This window comes from Yamadazyma tenuis, chromosome 1 (assembly GCF_029203305.1).
Source record: "Yamadazyma tenuis chromosome 1, complete sequence".
Classification (NCBI taxonomy): Eukaryota; Fungi; Ascomycota; class Pichiomycetes; order Serinales; family Debaryomycetaceae; genus Yamadazyma; species Yamadazyma tenuis.
The window spans coordinates 579,931-595,782 of NC_089461.1; the positions used below are offsets into that span (position 1 = coordinate 579,931).

The window sequence follows — 15,852 nt, forward strand, 5'->3', positions numbered from 1 at the left end:
ACTTTCAAGTCTGTTATAGCTCTGCGGTTAAAATTGACCCAGATCCCTCTTGGTGGCCAAGCTGGCTAAGGCGCGAGACTGTAATGAGTACCTCAAAGTAATCTTGAGATCGGGTGTTCGACTCACCCCCAGGAGATTTTTTTTTTCATTGCTAGCAATACAAATATACCTTGACGTATAATTGTTGGCGAGTGCTTTTGCACATAGTAAAGATCAGTCCAAAAATGTAAGACGTACATAACAAAATGGTATTATAATGAGGCTGCAAATTTCGCAAAATCTGCTATTATTGGGATAGTTGCGTATTTATTGAATAGCCCAATTGAACAGAAACGAGTAAGTTCCTGCAATCCCAAATATGTTTTACCATTCTATACGGGGTCACTATCTATCCGTTATTAATTTCTATACAACGATGCCAACTTATACAACTCCTCCAAATACTGGTCCGCAGCCCCTAATCCTCTAACCGACTCACACAACTTCTGGAGATACTCAAGATTCTCTCCACTAGGACCTCTGCTTTCAACAATTTTTTTCGCTGTCACCTTGACATCCTCTGGACCAATAAAGGACGCATTTTCCACGGTTCCAATGTAGATAGACGAGGTTATATATGAAACTCCATTTTCCTTTGGTATGTGCGATATCACCTCATCTGTAAACTCATTTTCTTCACTAATACTGCTGATCACAAATGGAACTACGTGTGTCGTGTATCCATCCTGTTCTCTCACATCAAGATATTCCTTCACCTTCTCCACGTTCTCGGGGGCAATATAGTAAGCACATCCCCATACTTTCAAGTCTGCTTTCGAAACCAGCGATATAGAAACCAGCGACTGGGCCACACTCGCCCCGACCGAAACAATGGCCTTGTGCTCAAGAAGCTCATAGACATGAATGTCATGGTGAAGTTTGTCGTGAACGAGCAAGTCTTCTAACAGTACCAAGGTGACCACTCTGCCCGGACTTTCTGGAGTTCCTCGATGATCGGACGAGCTCTGCCAAAACCGCCTGATGAATCCTTCTATGTACCCATTAACCCTGAATGAGTAGAACGGTGGAGGCTTGAATATCAACGACCCGTATCCAATGATCCACATCCCATTTTCTGATTGTGCCATGGTTTTCAAAAGGGTGCAAAGAACTTCGCGCAGTACCAAGAAATTTCTTTTGGAGATAAATACAACAAGAGAATCTCAGGTGTAAACTGCATTTTTTTATTTCCACAAACACCTATCACATATGGTGTGGTCACAGCTCGAGGTATGTTATTAGAAAAGTAGTATGAGGCCAGAAATGGCTACTACTACCAAAATATGGAGCAAAGCAGTGGGTCTTGGTATAGTGATTTTTGGTATGCCAAATTTGTACTTCCTCCCTCATCGATAAGAAAGTTTTATTGATACTAACAAAATTATAGTTGGAAGACTCGCATATCGCCTATGCATGTGTAGGGGTCTTTTGTACCCTCTTTTCCCTCGTTTCCTTATTTGTGAAAGAAAAGTTATACATCGGTGAAGCTACCGTTGCTAGTATCGCCGGATTAATTCTAGGTCCACACTGTCTAAACTGGTTCGATCCGCTATCGTGGGGTGAATCCGAGGTTATCACATTGGAGATTAGTCGAATCGTCTTGTGTGTACAAATCGTGGCGGTGGCGGTCGAATTGCCAAAGAAGTATATGAAGAAACATTGGCTTTCAGTTGCAATCCTTCTATTACCAGTGATGACCGCTGGTTGGTTGACAGTGGGTCTTTTTGTGTGGGTATTAATCCCACATTTCTCCTTTTCTGAAGCTTTGCTTGTCAGTGCCTGTGTCACTGCAACCGACCCGGTGTTGGCAGCAGCTGTGGTGGGTAAAGGAAAGTTCGCTGAAAGAGTCCCAGGCCATTTGAGAAATTTACTTTCTGCGGAGTCTGGATGTAACGATGGAATGGCTTTCCCCTTCATTTTCTTGTCGTTGAACTTATTGATTCATCCTGGTAATGCCGGTGAAATTGCCAAGGATTGGATCTTGAACACCATTTTATACCAGTGTGTATTTGGATGCATACTAGGTGGTGTTTTGGGTTACGCCTTGAGAAAATTGGTTGCATTAGCTGAGCGGAGGAATATCATTGATAGAGAGTCGTTCTTGGCGTTTTTTGTGTTTTTGGCCTTCAATTCTGCCGGGTTTGGTTCCATTCTTGGGGTTGATGACTTATTGGTGTCTTTCGCAGCTGGTACCGCTTTTGGTTGGAATGGTGATTTTGCTAAGAAAACTGAAGAGTCTCATGTTTCTACTGTTATAGATTTGATTATCAATTTGGCATTTTTCGTATATTTTGGTGCCATAATCCCTTGGGAAGAATTCAACAATGCTGCCTTGGGCTTGAACGTTTGGCGGTTGGTGGTGTTGGCATTCGTGATTATCTTTTTGAGAAGATTGCCTGCTGTTGTGGCATTAAAACCATTTACACCAGACATAAAGAGTTGGAGAGAGGCCATTTTCTGTGGCCATTTTGGTCCGATTGGAGTGGGTGCAATTTTTGCGGTTATTTTGGCTCGTAAAGACTTGGAAGAACATTACATCCATGAAAGCTCCCTTTTGGATACAGAACTAGGTGAGGAAGTACCGTATCACCAGTTATTGAATACCCTCTGGCCAATAACCAATTTCATTGTTATCACATCTATTGTTGTGCACGGTTCTTCAGTTGCAGTCTTAACCCTTGGTAAACGATTGAATAGAATGGCCATTACGATGACATTTACTAATACCACTGCCAATGAAGAAAGCCCCAATTGGCTATCACGGTTGCAAAAATTGGAAAGAAGCACTACATCTTTCTCCTTGCATAGAGTCGACAGTGACGCTACAACATTGGGTCCTTCTGGTCTTAGTGAGGATGATACCGAACGTCTTAGACATACTGAAACCATTGAGACGAGTGGTATTAAATATAGACCTGCTGGAGGTGCCAGAAGAAAGAAGCAGAGAAGGAAGAGAAAGAGTCGGAAAAGTAATCTTATTAAGACACTTTCAGGACGTTCTCATGACGGCCGTGTGGAAGAAGTCGTATCTCCAGATAGACCAAGACCTCCGAATCAATTCTTACAATTGGGAAAACCTTCTACAACGCTTACAAGTGATCATACCGATAAACTTGATGACGATGAAGATGCTGATGAAGAGTTTCAACCTACTACTTCAGAATCGTCTCCTCAGTCGAAAGAGCACCATAATGTTGAGGCAACTGCCTTCCAAGAAGGATCGAATATTGTCATTGAGGACACGGATGGAGAAGTCATTGAGCTGTTGGCGATTAAACAAGGTAAACAGCATGGGCAGCGCGAAAACGGAACCGATATCACTAGTCTTCATTCTATGGAATCTTTACAACGTCATATGACACAGTTATCTTCTGCAAGCGACGAGTCGTCAAGCCAAGTTTCAAAATCTGAAAATTCGCAGATGCCAGGTATCATGAGAACTATTACTGGTGATAGCAGAAAAGCGTATTACAAGAGAGATGATCCTAGTCATAGGAAAGTTTATGCTCATCAGATTGATGATGTTTTATTGATTGAGAACGAGGATGGTGATATCATAAGAAAGTATAAGGTCAGCAGACATCATGCGAAGTCTGAAAGCAACAGAAGCAGATCCACCTCGTATGTCGATAAGGCCTTGTCGCTCGTTGGTATCAAGAAATCGGCCCCAATATCAGAAGAACCCGACTTGGAGAAGTCTGAGCAGTTCATTACTCCAGAATACGATTCTGGAGCTCCGGAACTTCAAAACAGGAAGGTAGAACAGCAGGTCGAAAATCATCTTCATAAAGTGCTATCAAACAAACGCAAGAACTCTGCGGTCATTCCTATTCCCGAAATACGTGAACCTCCTGTTGAAGAAGAAGAAGAAGAGGAAGAAGAAGAGGACGAGGAAGCTTCTGAAGATTCCGAATTCGATGACTCTGAAGACGATGACGACGATGACTTGGAAGAAACTGAAGTTGAAAGAACAAGACGTCTTGCTGCATTGGGCCAATTATCTGCTAATAGAGATGAAGATGACGAAGAGGAATAGATTAGAATATTAACCAAGCGAAACTGGTCAAGAACTAATTATTTATAGGAATACAAGGGTACGGTATTAAACAAAAAACTTTTATTTACAGTAAACTCTCATTTAATGGTGGGCCTTTGGAGCATTTGGTAACTTAATCAAAGATTGTTTTATGGCCTCAACACCCTTTAATAAATCTTCTTCTGAGATCACCAAAGGAGGAGCCAATCTGATGATATGATCGTGTGTAGGCTTGGCCAAGACTCCGTGGTCTTTCATAACCAAACAAAGGTCCCAGGCGGATCTGCCGTTGGTTTTGGTATCGTCAATTACAATAGCAGACAACAAACCTTTACCTCTGACTTCAGCAATGATTCCACCAAATTCTTTCTTCAACTGCTCCAACTTTTCGAACAACAAGTCACCCAATTGCTGGGATCTTTGTACCAAATTTTCATCTTTCACCACCTGCAAAGCAGCCATGGCCACGGCACAACTCAATGGGTTTCCTCCATAAGTAGATCCATGAGAACCTGGTTCTAAGCACAACATGATATCTTTGGAGGACAACACGGCCGACACGGGAGTGACACCTCCAGAAATGGCTTTTCCTAACAACACTATGTCTGGCTTGACATTCTCAGAGTGTTCGTAACACAACATTTTTCCGGTTCTGGCAATACCAGTTTGGATTTCGTCACAAATCAACAAGACATTATGTTCCTTACACAATTCTTGTACTCGAGTTAAGTAGCCCTTTGGAGGAACTACAATACCAGCTTCACCTTGGATAGGCTCTAACAAAATGGCTGCAATTTTGTCACCCGCATTCTTAAAAGCGGTTTCAACATCTTCAATAACACCGTATCTCAAGAGAGTTCCCTTAGATTCTCCTGGAATCTGTGGACCCACGCCACTCAAGTAAGGACCAAACTTGGTGGTGGCCTCTGGGTCAGTGGACATGGAAATAATTCCCAAGGTTCTTCCGTGGAAGTTGTTTTCAGCAGCCAAGATAATGGCCTCGTTCTCTGGAATTCCCTTCTTGATGTACCCCCATTTTCTGGCCAATTTCAAGCCAGTTTCCACGGCCTCAGCACCGGTGTTCATAGGTAAAACCATTTCGTAGTTGAAAAATTCAGTCACGTACTTGGCATACTGTCCAAAAACATCGGAGGAAAAGGCTCTGGAGCATAACGTCAACTTTGAAGCCTGCTCCACCAACGCAGCAATGATCTTTGGATGACAATGGCCTTGGTTAACAGCAGAATACGCAGATAAAAAGTCAAGGTACTCGTTACCTTCGGGGTCCCAGACGTGTGCGCCTAGGGCCTTGGAGAAAACCACGGGTAAAGGGTGGTAGTTGTGCGCAGAGTACTCTTCTTCGTACTGCTTGGCAGTAACGGATGATATGTGAGATTCAGACATAGTGACAGATATTTTTTTGTGCTGATCAGGCAGGTGGAAGTGTATTTATACAGATGCAATCTCGCGGTGGGTTTCTGTGCGCACGCGGGGGTCAGCAGCCATGAAAGGAGGGATGGCGGCAACTGATCCCGAATGTCGCTCGCCCTTGAGCGCGCATTGAGGAAGGGCATGACGACTGGGAAAAATATTGTAACACCTAGTGCCTAACGGAACACTATGAATGACTATAAGAGAATAATGACACATCCAGCTCCAGCTGGCAAGAGTGAAGAGGAGAACACATTGGCAACCCTCGGGATGCGGATTCGGAAATCGATCGCTGACGGGTACAGTGGACCATCGCATTCCAGTTACTCGTACAAGGGAAATGCCAATGTCAAAAGACAACCATTACCATCGCATGTATCGCAGCCACCGGCGTTGTCCAATAGTCTGTCGACATTTGACTCATCATCGAGTCTTTCTGAGTGGGATAGTTCATTCAGTCTGGTGTTACAGACTATTCCGCAAGTGAGCTCGAATAAGAGACGAATGGAGGATCTGGAAAATCTGTATATCCATCCGGTGTATGGGGTTTTGCGGACTGACGAAGAGTTTTAGGGTTCAGGACGACAAGCCAAACGACGGCTGAGAGTAAAGGGTATGTATTTTATAGGTGAATTTATTTCAGGTTATGAGTCGTAGCTTCATAGAGTGCTTCTGGTTAACTCATTCAACAAGTCAGATCATAAACAAACTTTCTCTTGAAATGTCTTCCTTCTAACTTGTATCAGCAAGTATTCTATTGAACACTATTCTGTGGTTATTTCTCAGTTGTCGCATTTTCCTTCCGCGCTTTAACTCACTCCCCCCCATCAACATGCTTGTCCCAGGAAAGGTGTTCACAGCCTTTCACAACCTCAGCCTCCAGGCCAGGTCCCTTATGGTACTACGGTTTCTGTTGGCCCTTGTGGCATTTTGCATGTACATGGTGTCGTTAATCGGGCCTTTGTTGACAACGAAATTCTACTATGTTAGAATCAATTGTTCTCATTTGGATGTATCAAAAGGCATCTACGAAAGCTTGAGGAACTCGGTTTCCCACTCGACGACGGACCCAAAGTACCAGAATATGGGCTCCAGACTTCCAATAGACACCTCACTTACAAATAGTGAAATCACCATCTTGTCAGAATATGCCGAGGAGAAAGTCGAACACGCTCCACAGTACTTTGTGGGATCTTTGTGGCAGTTCTGTGTGGGTTACTATAATATAACAGAGCTGACAGATTCCAGTGGTGACATCACATACACAACTCATAACGATCGGTTGGTGTGTACTAAAGATTCGTCTCAACGATCAGTTTTCAACTACAGGGCCACCATGGAATCGTATAGTATGGATGGAGTTCTTGCATACTCGCTCCAGTCGTCTCAGTACACGGACGCGAAGTACAACCGGGCGGTAGCTCAGCAGTTGCGCCGGTACAAATCGGTCCCTATCTCGTTGGTTTTGACTTGCATCTTTAGCTTATCGTGCACCGTGTTTACCTACGTGTTGTACAGCAACAGAAAGGGCCTGCGTGACTTGACCAATGTCCCCAAGTTCTTGCTTCATGGAATGGCTGTGGCGTCCGTGACTCCCTTTGTGGCAGGGGCAGTATCCACATGTAGCATCACCCTCTTGCTGCGAAACCTTCGCAGTGATATCAACCTGAGTTTTGGGTCATTTGGAATCACCCTTCAGATGGGGATACTTTGGTATACAATCACCTGCTTCGGTCTTGGGGCCACCATCTTACAGATGTTGAGCTGGATAATTCCCGTGTGGTGTGCCAACCCACCGGAGGAGAATCAGCTGAGTGAGTCTTATTACTACTCCAGGTCGGGTGACATTGGTAAGAGGTTTACCTCGACTGTGCACTTGCACACTATCTCCAGCATCCCATCTACCGATCCTCGTGATACGCTTTTGTACGCCAGTGATTCAGAAGCTTCTGACTTGGATGACCACTCTTCCATCCACGAGACCGTGGCCTCCGGTAAGGAACGAGATGTGTTTTATGATTATAAGGAGGAGAAAGAGAATAATAAGTTAAGGAAATTGGGAGAAAGTCTTTCACGAAATACGTCTGTTCGGCACTTGAACCGTAAAGTTATCAAGAGACCCACCATGACACTGATAGAAGAAATGTCTGCTGCTGATGTGAAGAATGCCATATACAACAGCAACGAATACTCCCCGTTGCCTCACCACTATAGAGTTGAGACCTTTGACGGGTTTGGCGGTGACAACAGCCATTTTAGACATAATCCGGCCAACAACCCATTTTTAACGACGAACGATATCCAAGATATTGCAGACGACGAGTCTGTGGATGACAAATATTAAGAGTTAGACACTGCAGTATCCTAGTTAGACACTTGAATAAACACTAATATTCGTACACCCTGACTTGCATACTAGGTGGAGCTGTGAAACCAAATGCATTTTGCAGCAAATTCCGCGCACCGATGATCACAACTAATGACTGAGGTTCTTAAGATAAGACATAAACTCTGGAACGGCTCAATCAATGTTCGAATCGAGTTCGACGATGGGTCTCCCGAGCCCAAGGAATACTTATTGACGGTACCCAGAGTTTCATATCTCCCGATACATTTCAAAGATATGGTTCTATACTTCCGGAACTTTGGCCCTGTTCAAGAGCCCATCTGGCTAGAATACAACGGTATTCCTTTAAAGTGGAATTTGCCCGTCGGAGTGCTCTACGACTACTATCACCTTCCCAAAATCCTCGACAGGCGCCATCAGCTTCCCATTCTCGAACTAACAGTGAGGTCTGGATCCAAGTGGCCAGGTGACCTAATACCATTTGATTATAAGGGAGAAATAGATTACGAAAAGACCATGTGTGACAATTTTTTCAACCAGCTCAAACAGAGCAGCTTTGTGGCCAACGGTAACTCCAAGTTGGTGATGAATTTGAGCAAAGATAACTCCACCCGGCTCTGGCAGTCTATTGTGAGTCACGACTTAAACGAGTATGAAAACTTAAACAAGAAGATTCTCCCGAAAAGAGTCTCTAAGTTCCCCATCAAGATATACTTGCCAGGCACTCCAATCATACAGCTCCCAATAGCGCTTAATGACGAGTTTGGTCATATCTTGGACCAGTTTCCGGGATTTGATGCGTATATTCATGGAATTCAAGTGAACAATATCCGTCTGCTTGAAATAGCGGAGCTTTGGCGGGTGTTCAGACACCTGGACAACTTTTTGTATATAGTAATGGTGTAACGAAATTAATGATCAACTGTCTATCGTAAACACTGCCTGCAACCAGTTTCTATACATTTTGAGCTGCTTCTTCCGATTGACCAATAACCGTCTATCAGTGGCTATTTGAAGCTCTTTGAACGGGCCGGTTACCGTGAAGATTTCTCTTAATTCTTCTTCAGTGAAGAAATACACCCTGGTGCCATCTCCTCTGATATAGAAATTGTCTTGCAACAACCTGTTTTTCTTGAACCGTACTTGGGCCAAGTCATACCTACCATAATCTCGGAATAAAATCTGTCCACCCGGCTTCAAACACTTCTTCAAATTCGAAATGGCTTGTTCCCACTGATCAGGATGTAAAGCTGAAAAAATGAACACCATGATAATCACATCACACGAGTTCTGCTCGAGGTCTTCGGGAATCTCCCCCTGAACATTGGCCACATCCCACACAGAAGAATAAGCTATTCCCAATTCGCTGTTTTCCTTAAACGCTGAGTTGGACCGTACGAGATCGACTGCAACTTTCGAGTAATCACACCCAAAGATCTTCAAATTTGGGTTCTTGTTCTGCTCCAATATGGGGAAAAACGTGTTTCCAGCACCACACCCGATCTCCAATATCGAAGTCTTTTCCTGATAGTCTTCACTGGTAAACTTGAATAATGAAGGGAATTCAATTTGAAGCCATTTACGGTCCTTGAAGAAGTTTTCACGGTTATGCTTGTAGAATATATCCCAGTACTTGGCGGGGTTTGAGTTGTAGAGCTTCTTGTCGAAGTCTTTGACGGGGTTTTCATATTGTACTTCTATGAGCTTCTGACACTGTTCAATCTGTTCAGGACCCCATTCCACATGGTCCCAGGCGTTGTGGTTAAAAACCTCCTCCTCGTTCTCGAGGAAACGCTGTCCGAATGTGAAGGGCGAATCTTTGCCGATTCTGGTGTCCAAAGGTGGTTTGGTTTCTTTTGGGGTGTTCTCTCCGATCGTCATGACGTTGATTTTTTTTATCGCGATGAGCTCCAAAATTAATGTTGAGGCCATTTGCAGCCATTTAATGGTTTGTTTAAAGGTGGTTGTAATCTTCTAATACACCAGAGAAACTAACGCACTTTACACATTGCTGTAACGTCATACATTTTATACCTGCGAAGCTTAATATCTACAACTCTACAAGCGAAGCACCAGCAGAAGGCTTGGTGATGATCAATGCACTGTCCAAGGTCTCCTGAGTAATTCCTGGGAAGTTCTTTTGATAGTACTGTTCGGTCAAAGCCTTGGTCAACTGGTCGATTTTATCGGTAGTAGTGATGTGGACCACCGAACCTCCAAATCCAGCACCAGTAACTCTAGACCCGTACGACCCGTTCTTCAAAGCAATATCACAGATCTGGTCGATATCAGCAGTCGAGTTTTGCACTCCATGGGCACAAGTGTACTGGGAGTCATTGATGATTTGTCCCAACTCTTGCAAAAAAGTGGGTTTTGGTTCACTCGAAAGCAACTTCAACACTCTGAACACGTTCATTGATTCGGTGAAAACATGCTTGGATCTGATGTACAACTTCATTTTTTCGTACCTGACTGGGTACTTGCTCAAGTACCTTTGGGTGAATTGTTCAGTGGTAAGACCAAGATCAGTTGCAGCTTCTTCGGTGGTGAAGCCGTCTCTTTCTTCTGGAGTGTACAATTCTTCAACCACTTGCAAGATTGCTTCAAACATCTTGAGGGCTTGGTCGATGTTGTGGCCATCCCAATGTGGCCATCCCAACTTCTGTTCACAGTAATTGTCCAAGAATCCTCTGAAGGTTCCGGTTCCTAAACTAGAATCAGCGACGAGCTTCAAGTCTGCGCGCTTTGCCAAAAGCTCCGCAGCCACTGCAAACTCCACCACTCTCAAGTTGTAATTGGTAGGGGCAGTTTCAACCTTATTGGCTTCTACCAATGAGTTGGAGATCAATAACACCATGTCATAGGGCTTGATGACGGGGAAGGCAAAAATCTCTCCATATATTTGGGGTTGGTAGTGAACCAACATGGCCTTGGATTTTTCTCCGTACACAGACGCACATTGATCCATTCCACCAGTATTCATACCCAAGTAGTGTTCCGATACAACCGTGATGGCTGTCAAATCTAACTTGGTGATGCTGGTGTAGCCATTGGCCCGCAAGAACAACAATGCCGAACACACACTAATGGCAGCAGAAGAAGATAATCCACCTCCAGTAGGTACTGTCCCGTCATAGACAATATTCAAGCCCTTAAAGTCGGAGTACTTGTATCCGTGCTTGTCGTGCAAGAATTTGGCTGCCACAAGGAACCCACACTTGACGTAGTTGGTCCAGTGGAATGCTTCTTTGTTGATTGTCAAAAGACTATCTTGAGGCAAATCAAAGGTAGTTGCTTCGTACTTTGTATCAGTGTTGATAACATTGACGGCAAAGTTGTTAGTGGTTGAAACAGCGGCCACGAGATCATTCTCAATGGCCATGGGCAACGAGCTGAAGTACACGTAGTCGATGTGGTCTCCAATCAAGTTAACTCTTCCGGGAGCCCTGGCAAGAAACGCTGGTTTCTCACCCGAAAAATGGTCCGCAAAAGACTTGACAAGGTTGTTGTACCTTGTAGTTTGGGTTTCTACTGTAGGGTAAAAAGATAAATCGTGGAAGGTTGGAACTAAATCAGACATGTTGAAATAGATAAAAACAGATGGAAAACAAAATTGAACGAGATTTGGAAAAATATAAACGGTTTTTTTTTGGGGTAGAGGCAGCGCACCACTCTCAAGTGGGAGGACGATGGTGGGCGGAAAATGCAACGTTGCATCGCGACATTTCCGTTTGCGAGCCTCCCATTGGCCTACGCCCGCGCGCTTGGGCTAAACTTTTATGGCCGTTACGTGCCAGGTGCGTCTGCCATGGGGTATAGTTCGGCGTCATTGGTTTTTCCGACAGGTGGATGGTATGGATGACGGTCATTGACAGTCAGTGAGCTGACGTTGGCTAGCCCAAAGCGCTGTCAGTGATTGTTCCAGTGAGCTGATTTGGCGGATGCTCAACACCGGTTTGCCGAGGGACCATGCTATTGTTGCCTTGACAGTTACAATCTCCAGGTTTGGCAAGTATGTTTGGGGTATAACCGGGGTTGATTATGGGGAGGTAAAAAGCAACGTTTCATTTCAGGTGGGTATGGGGACTATTTTCGGTCTTACTTCCCAGAGTCACAGGCTCATAGCAACAATAGCCTTCATCCTGTCCCGGATTAATTGGCAAAGATCGAAAAATAAATGTCGCAATGCTGGGCCCCACTGGGGTTGACCCCCGCGCACGCCCACATTCGTCACCTGCGTGCAGGTGTATTTATATGGGATTATTCCTTGAATCTTTCCATTCTTCCAAATTTATCAACACACCCACCATGAGCTACATCTTAGTTACTGGAGGAGCTGGCTACATCGGCTCACATACCGTCATCGAACTCGTCAACCACGGTTACAAGGTTGTGATTGTGGACAATTTGTGTAACTCGAGCTACGATGCGGTCGCCAGAATCGAGTACATTGTCAAACAACATGTCCCATTTTTCAACGTCGATTTGAGAGACTCTGATGCGTTGGACAAGGTGTTCAAGCAGTACGATATCCAGGGAGTCATCCACTTTGCTGCCTTGAAGGCCGTCGGAGAATCAACCAAAATCCCATTGCAGTACTACGATAATAATATCGGAGGCACCATCTCATTGTTAAATGTGATGAAGGCCAACTCCGTCAAGACCGTGGTATTTTCGTCGTCGGCCACCGTCTACGGCGATGCTACCCGGTTCGAAAACATGATCCCCATTCCCGAGCACTGTCCTAACGATCCTACCAATCCCTACGGGAAAACCAAGTACATGATTGAACAGATCTTGAAAGACATCCACACCGCCGACAACCAGTGGAGATCGGCGATTTTACGGTACTTCAACCCCATTGGTGCCCATCCTTCGGGTCTCCTTGGAGAGGATCCTTTGGGAATCCCAAATAATTTGTTGCCATACTTGGCCCAGGTCGCAATCGGCAGAAGAGACAAGTTGTCTATCTTTGGAAACGACTACGACTCGCACGACGGGACTCCAATCCGGGACTACATTCACGTGGTGGACTTGGCCAAGGGCCACATCTCTGCATTGAACTACTTGAACAAGTTGGAAACTGGAGAAGGGTTATTCAGAGAATGGAACTTGGGAACCGGTAAAGGGTCCACTGTATTCGATGTGTACCACGCCTTTTGCAAGGCCGTGGGCCGGGAGTTACCGTACGAGGTAGCAGGAAGACGGGGCGGTGATGTGTTGAACTTGACCGCCAATGCCACCCGAGCTAACACTGAATTGAAGTGGGAGGCAACTCTTTCGGTGGAAGATGCCTGTAAAGATTTGTGGAAATGGACCACCGAGAATCCATTTGGATTCAACATCGACAACTACAAGTGGCAGGTGTTCAATGACGACAAGTCCGACTACTCCAACCGGTTGCATACGGTTTCCTTTGCCAATGGGTTCAAGGTTTCGTTGGCGAACAGAGGTGCGCTTCTCCAGAGCGTGGTGAAGAACGGGACCTCGGTGGTGTGTGGATTCCAAGACCCCAGCCGGTACATTGAAAAGTCCAACCCATTTTTTGGTACCACTGTTGGAAGAGTTGCCAACCGTATTGGTGGTGCCAAGTTTGAGTTAAACGGAAACACCTACCAATTGGCTGCAAACGAGGGTGCGAACACTTTACACGGAGGTTTCCATGGATATGACAAACAAACGTTTTTTGGTCCCGTGGCCAAGCAGGAAAAGAACGGTGATAAGGTGGTCAACACCTTCTTGTTCAAGTACGAAGACAAGGATGGAAACAACGGATTCCCCGGAGATGTTGAGTGTGTAATCAAGTACACGGTCGATGACGAATCTGTTGGGATTGAGTTTATTGGTTCTCATTTGGAGACTTCTCCTGCTGAAGCCACTGTGATCAACTTGACCAACCACTCGTACTTCAATATTTCGGGAACCGACTCTACTGATGGTACCGTGGTTAAGGCCATCACCAACACTCAGTTGGAAGTGGACGACCTGTTGTTGCCAACCGGTAAGTTTGTACCCACCCATACAGACATCACCAAACCTACCAAGATTGGACCTGATTGTGCTTTTGACTACTGTTTTGTGGTGAACGAGGCTGGAAGTGGTATTGACACCAGATCCGACGAATTGAAGCCAGTTCTTGAAGCCACTCACCCCAATACCAACATCAAGCTTGTTGCTGCTACCACCGACCCGGCCTTCCAGTTGTACACGGGAACTGGTATTGACACTCCTGGGTTCAAGCCTAGAAGTGGTTTTTGTGTTGAAAATTCCAGATTTGTGAATGCCATCAACGTTCCAGAATGGAGAAAACAGGTGATTGTCAAGAGAGGTGAGACTTACGGATCTAAAGCCAAGTACACCTTTGTTGACGCTTAGTATAGTTTATGAATAAAAGTTTTCTTTTACAAAGTCCTTTTAGTCAGAGACGACCCCAAATCATAGCATGTCTTCGTATATTCTATTACTCCAGTTCTATTAACTAATTCATAAAGTGACGAGCCCCATCCAAATCTTGTAATCTAGTAGCAGCTTGCTCGGCCGTGATATCTCTCTGGGCTTCTCCCAACATCTCGAACCCAACACAGAACTTCTTCACAGTCGCAGATCTTAATAAAGGTGGATAGAAATGCATGTGGAACCACGAGTTGTTCTTCTCTTCTTCACTAGCCTTGAAGGGAGCTTGGTGAATTCCCATTGAGTACGGGAAAAATGTGTTGAATAAGTTATCGTACTTTGTGGTCAATGTTTTCAAAACGTCTGCTAAATCAGTCTTGTGCTTTTCAGTGAAGTCCTCCACTGATCTCAAATGCTCTCTGGAAATCACCAAGGTTTCAAAGGGCCACAATGCCCAGTAAGGCACAACAACAATGAACGAGTCGTTCACCGCCACTAGTCTTTCTTTCTCTTTCAACTCCAAGTTGACGTAGTCACCCAACAAGTGAGAATGGTTATCCCGTTGGTATTTGCCCATGTTATCCAATTCGTTCTGGACTTCGGTTGGAACAACATCCAAACACCAGGCCTGTCCGTGGGGATGTGGGTTTGAACATCCCATTGCTGCTCCCTTGTTTTCAAAGATTTGCAAGTACTTGTAGGGAGCGGCTCCTGATAAGCTGTCTTTTTTCAAAGACAAGTACAATTCTTGCCATAAGTCAACGACCTTATGAATAGCAGGCACCGACATTAAGGGTAAACTCAACCCGTGGTTGGGGGAGAAGCAAATAACAAAACATTTTCCCTTGACACCCTGAGTCTTCATTAACTTGGATTTCAAGTTTTTGGGGTCTTGGTCAGATGATTTTTCACTACTATAGTCAGGCTGGTCCAACTTAACCGCTGGATAATCGTTGAGGAAATAGTATGTTCCTTCGTATTTGGGGTTCGAGTCGCCAGTGGCTCTAATGTTACCTGGACATAAGTAGCATTTTTCATCGTATTGGGGTAATCTGGTTTTCTTAGCTTCTTCTCTTGCCCCCTGCCATGGTCTCTTGGATCTATGAGGCGAACACAAGATCCAGGCATTGGTTAAAGGATTGAACCGACGATGGGAATGGTCGGTGAAATCAAAAGGCACATTGGCAACGGCCCTTCCGTTTTCGGTATTAACTGTCATTGTAGGTAATGATGTAGATGTAGGTATACTCAGGTTATGTGAGTCTGTGTTAAGTAAAAGGTTTCTTAGCTCACTCTTCATTTTGTCAAAGGGGGGATATTGGATCTATTTATACTTGAAATTTTATGACGATTGATATATTGCAGTGAGCAGGTGGGATCACGCCGGGTGGCCTATTATGAGTGTTTACAATAATTTTTCCTGCTCAAGAGCGAAGAAAACTTTTTTTCCTCACGCAACCTGCGCGCGGACGACATTTATTTTCGTTTTCCAGACATTAAAATTGGGTCTATTTAGATTGTGTACAGGAATCAACTCCAATTTGAGAAATATTATTTTCTGTTTTCTTCGGGTTCGCCCACATGAGGTGGCTTTGCAATATTGACC

General features: G+C 44.6%; 9 protein-coding genes and 1 non-coding gene across 10 annotated transcripts; 5 read left to right on the plus strand and 5 right to left on the minus strand. All coding sequences in view use genetic code 12, as the record gives it.

The window, feature by feature from the left end:
• The first annotated feature begins 46 nt into the window (after nucleotides 1-46).
• Nucleotides 47-136, plus strand: PSN45_000287. Its single transcript has one exon. It is a non-coding gene; the product is annotated as a tRNA-Tyr (tRNA).
• Nucleotides 137-398: 262 nt separating this feature from the next.
• PSN45_000288 (uncharacterized protein) lies at nucleotides 399-1,127 on the minus strand (the record flags this gene model as incomplete). Its single annotated transcript, XM_066157433.1, has 1 exon — nucleotides 399-1,127. One exon carries the CDS (start codon nucleotides 1,125-1,127, stop codon nucleotides 399-401), a length of 729 nt encoding a protein of 242 aa, XP_066013530.1.
• A 121-nt stretch (nucleotides 1,128-1,248) lies between these two features.
• CNH1 (Na+/H+ antiporter) lies at nucleotides 1,249-4,075 on the plus strand (the record flags this gene model as incomplete). The annotated part of the gene is made up of 2 exons (XM_066157434.1): nucleotides 1,249-1,269; nucleotides 1,427-4,075. The coding sequence occupies 2 exons, from the start codon at nucleotides 1,249-1,251 to the stop codon at nucleotides 4,073-4,075; spliced, it is 2,670 nt and encodes an 889-aa protein (XP_066013531.1).
• Nucleotides 4,076-4,177: 102 nt separating this feature from the next.
• On the minus strand, nucleotides 4,178-5,479 carry CAR2 (ornithine aminotransferase; the record flags this gene model as incomplete). Its single annotated transcript, XM_006688689.1, has 1 exon — nucleotides 4,178-5,479. The coding sequence occupies one exon, from the start codon at nucleotides 5,477-5,479 to the stop codon at nucleotides 4,178-4,180; it is 1,302 nt and encodes a 433-aa protein (XP_006688752.1).
• An 859-nt stretch (nucleotides 5,480-6,338) lies between these two features.
• Nucleotides 6,339-7,850, plus strand: ECM7 (Calcium uptake protein; the record flags this gene model as incomplete). Its single annotated transcript, XM_006688690.2, has 1 exon — nucleotides 6,339-7,850. One exon carries the CDS (start codon nucleotides 6,339-6,341, stop codon nucleotides 7,848-7,850), a length of 1,512 nt encoding a protein of 503 aa, XP_006688753.2.
• A 135-nt stretch (nucleotides 7,851-7,985) lies between these two features.
• ATG5 (autophagy protein 5) lies at nucleotides 7,986-8,759 on the plus strand (the record flags this gene model as incomplete). The annotated part of the gene is made up of 1 exon (XM_006687720.1): nucleotides 7,986-8,759. The coding sequence occupies one exon, from the start codon at nucleotides 7,986-7,988 to the stop codon at nucleotides 8,757-8,759; it is 774 nt and encodes a 257-aa protein (XP_006687783.1).
• A 12-nt stretch (nucleotides 8,760-8,771) lies between these two features.
• PSN45_000293 (methyltransferase) lies at nucleotides 8,772-9,734 on the minus strand (the record flags this gene model as incomplete). Its single annotated transcript, XM_006687719.2, has 1 exon — nucleotides 8,772-9,734. One exon carries the CDS (start codon nucleotides 9,732-9,734, stop codon nucleotides 8,772-8,774), a length of 963 nt encoding a protein of 320 aa, XP_006687782.1.
• Nucleotides 9,735-9,903: 169 nt separating this feature from the next.
• Nucleotides 9,904-11,433, minus strand: GAL1 (galactokinase; the record flags this gene model as incomplete). Its single annotated transcript, XM_006687721.2, has 1 exon — nucleotides 9,904-11,433. The coding sequence occupies one exon, from the start codon at nucleotides 11,431-11,433 to the stop codon at nucleotides 9,904-9,906; it is 1,530 nt and encodes a 509-aa protein (XP_006687784.1).
• Nucleotides 11,434-12,161: 728 nt separating this feature from the next.
• GAL10 (UDP-glucose-4-epimerase) lies at nucleotides 12,162-14,228 on the plus strand (the record flags this gene model as incomplete). The annotated part of the gene is made up of 1 exon (XM_006687723.1): nucleotides 12,162-14,228. The coding sequence occupies one exon, from the start codon at nucleotides 12,162-12,164 to the stop codon at nucleotides 14,226-14,228; it is 2,067 nt and encodes a 688-aa protein (XP_006687786.1).
• A 103-nt stretch (nucleotides 14,229-14,331) lies between these two features.
• Nucleotides 14,332-15,546, minus strand: GAL7 (galactose-1-phosphate uridyl transferase; the record flags this gene model as incomplete). Its single annotated transcript, XM_006687725.2, has 1 exon — nucleotides 14,332-15,546. One exon carries the CDS (start codon nucleotides 15,544-15,546, stop codon nucleotides 14,332-14,334), a length of 1,215 nt encoding a protein of 404 aa, XP_006687788.2.
• Nucleotides 15,547-15,852: the final 306 nt, after the last annotated feature.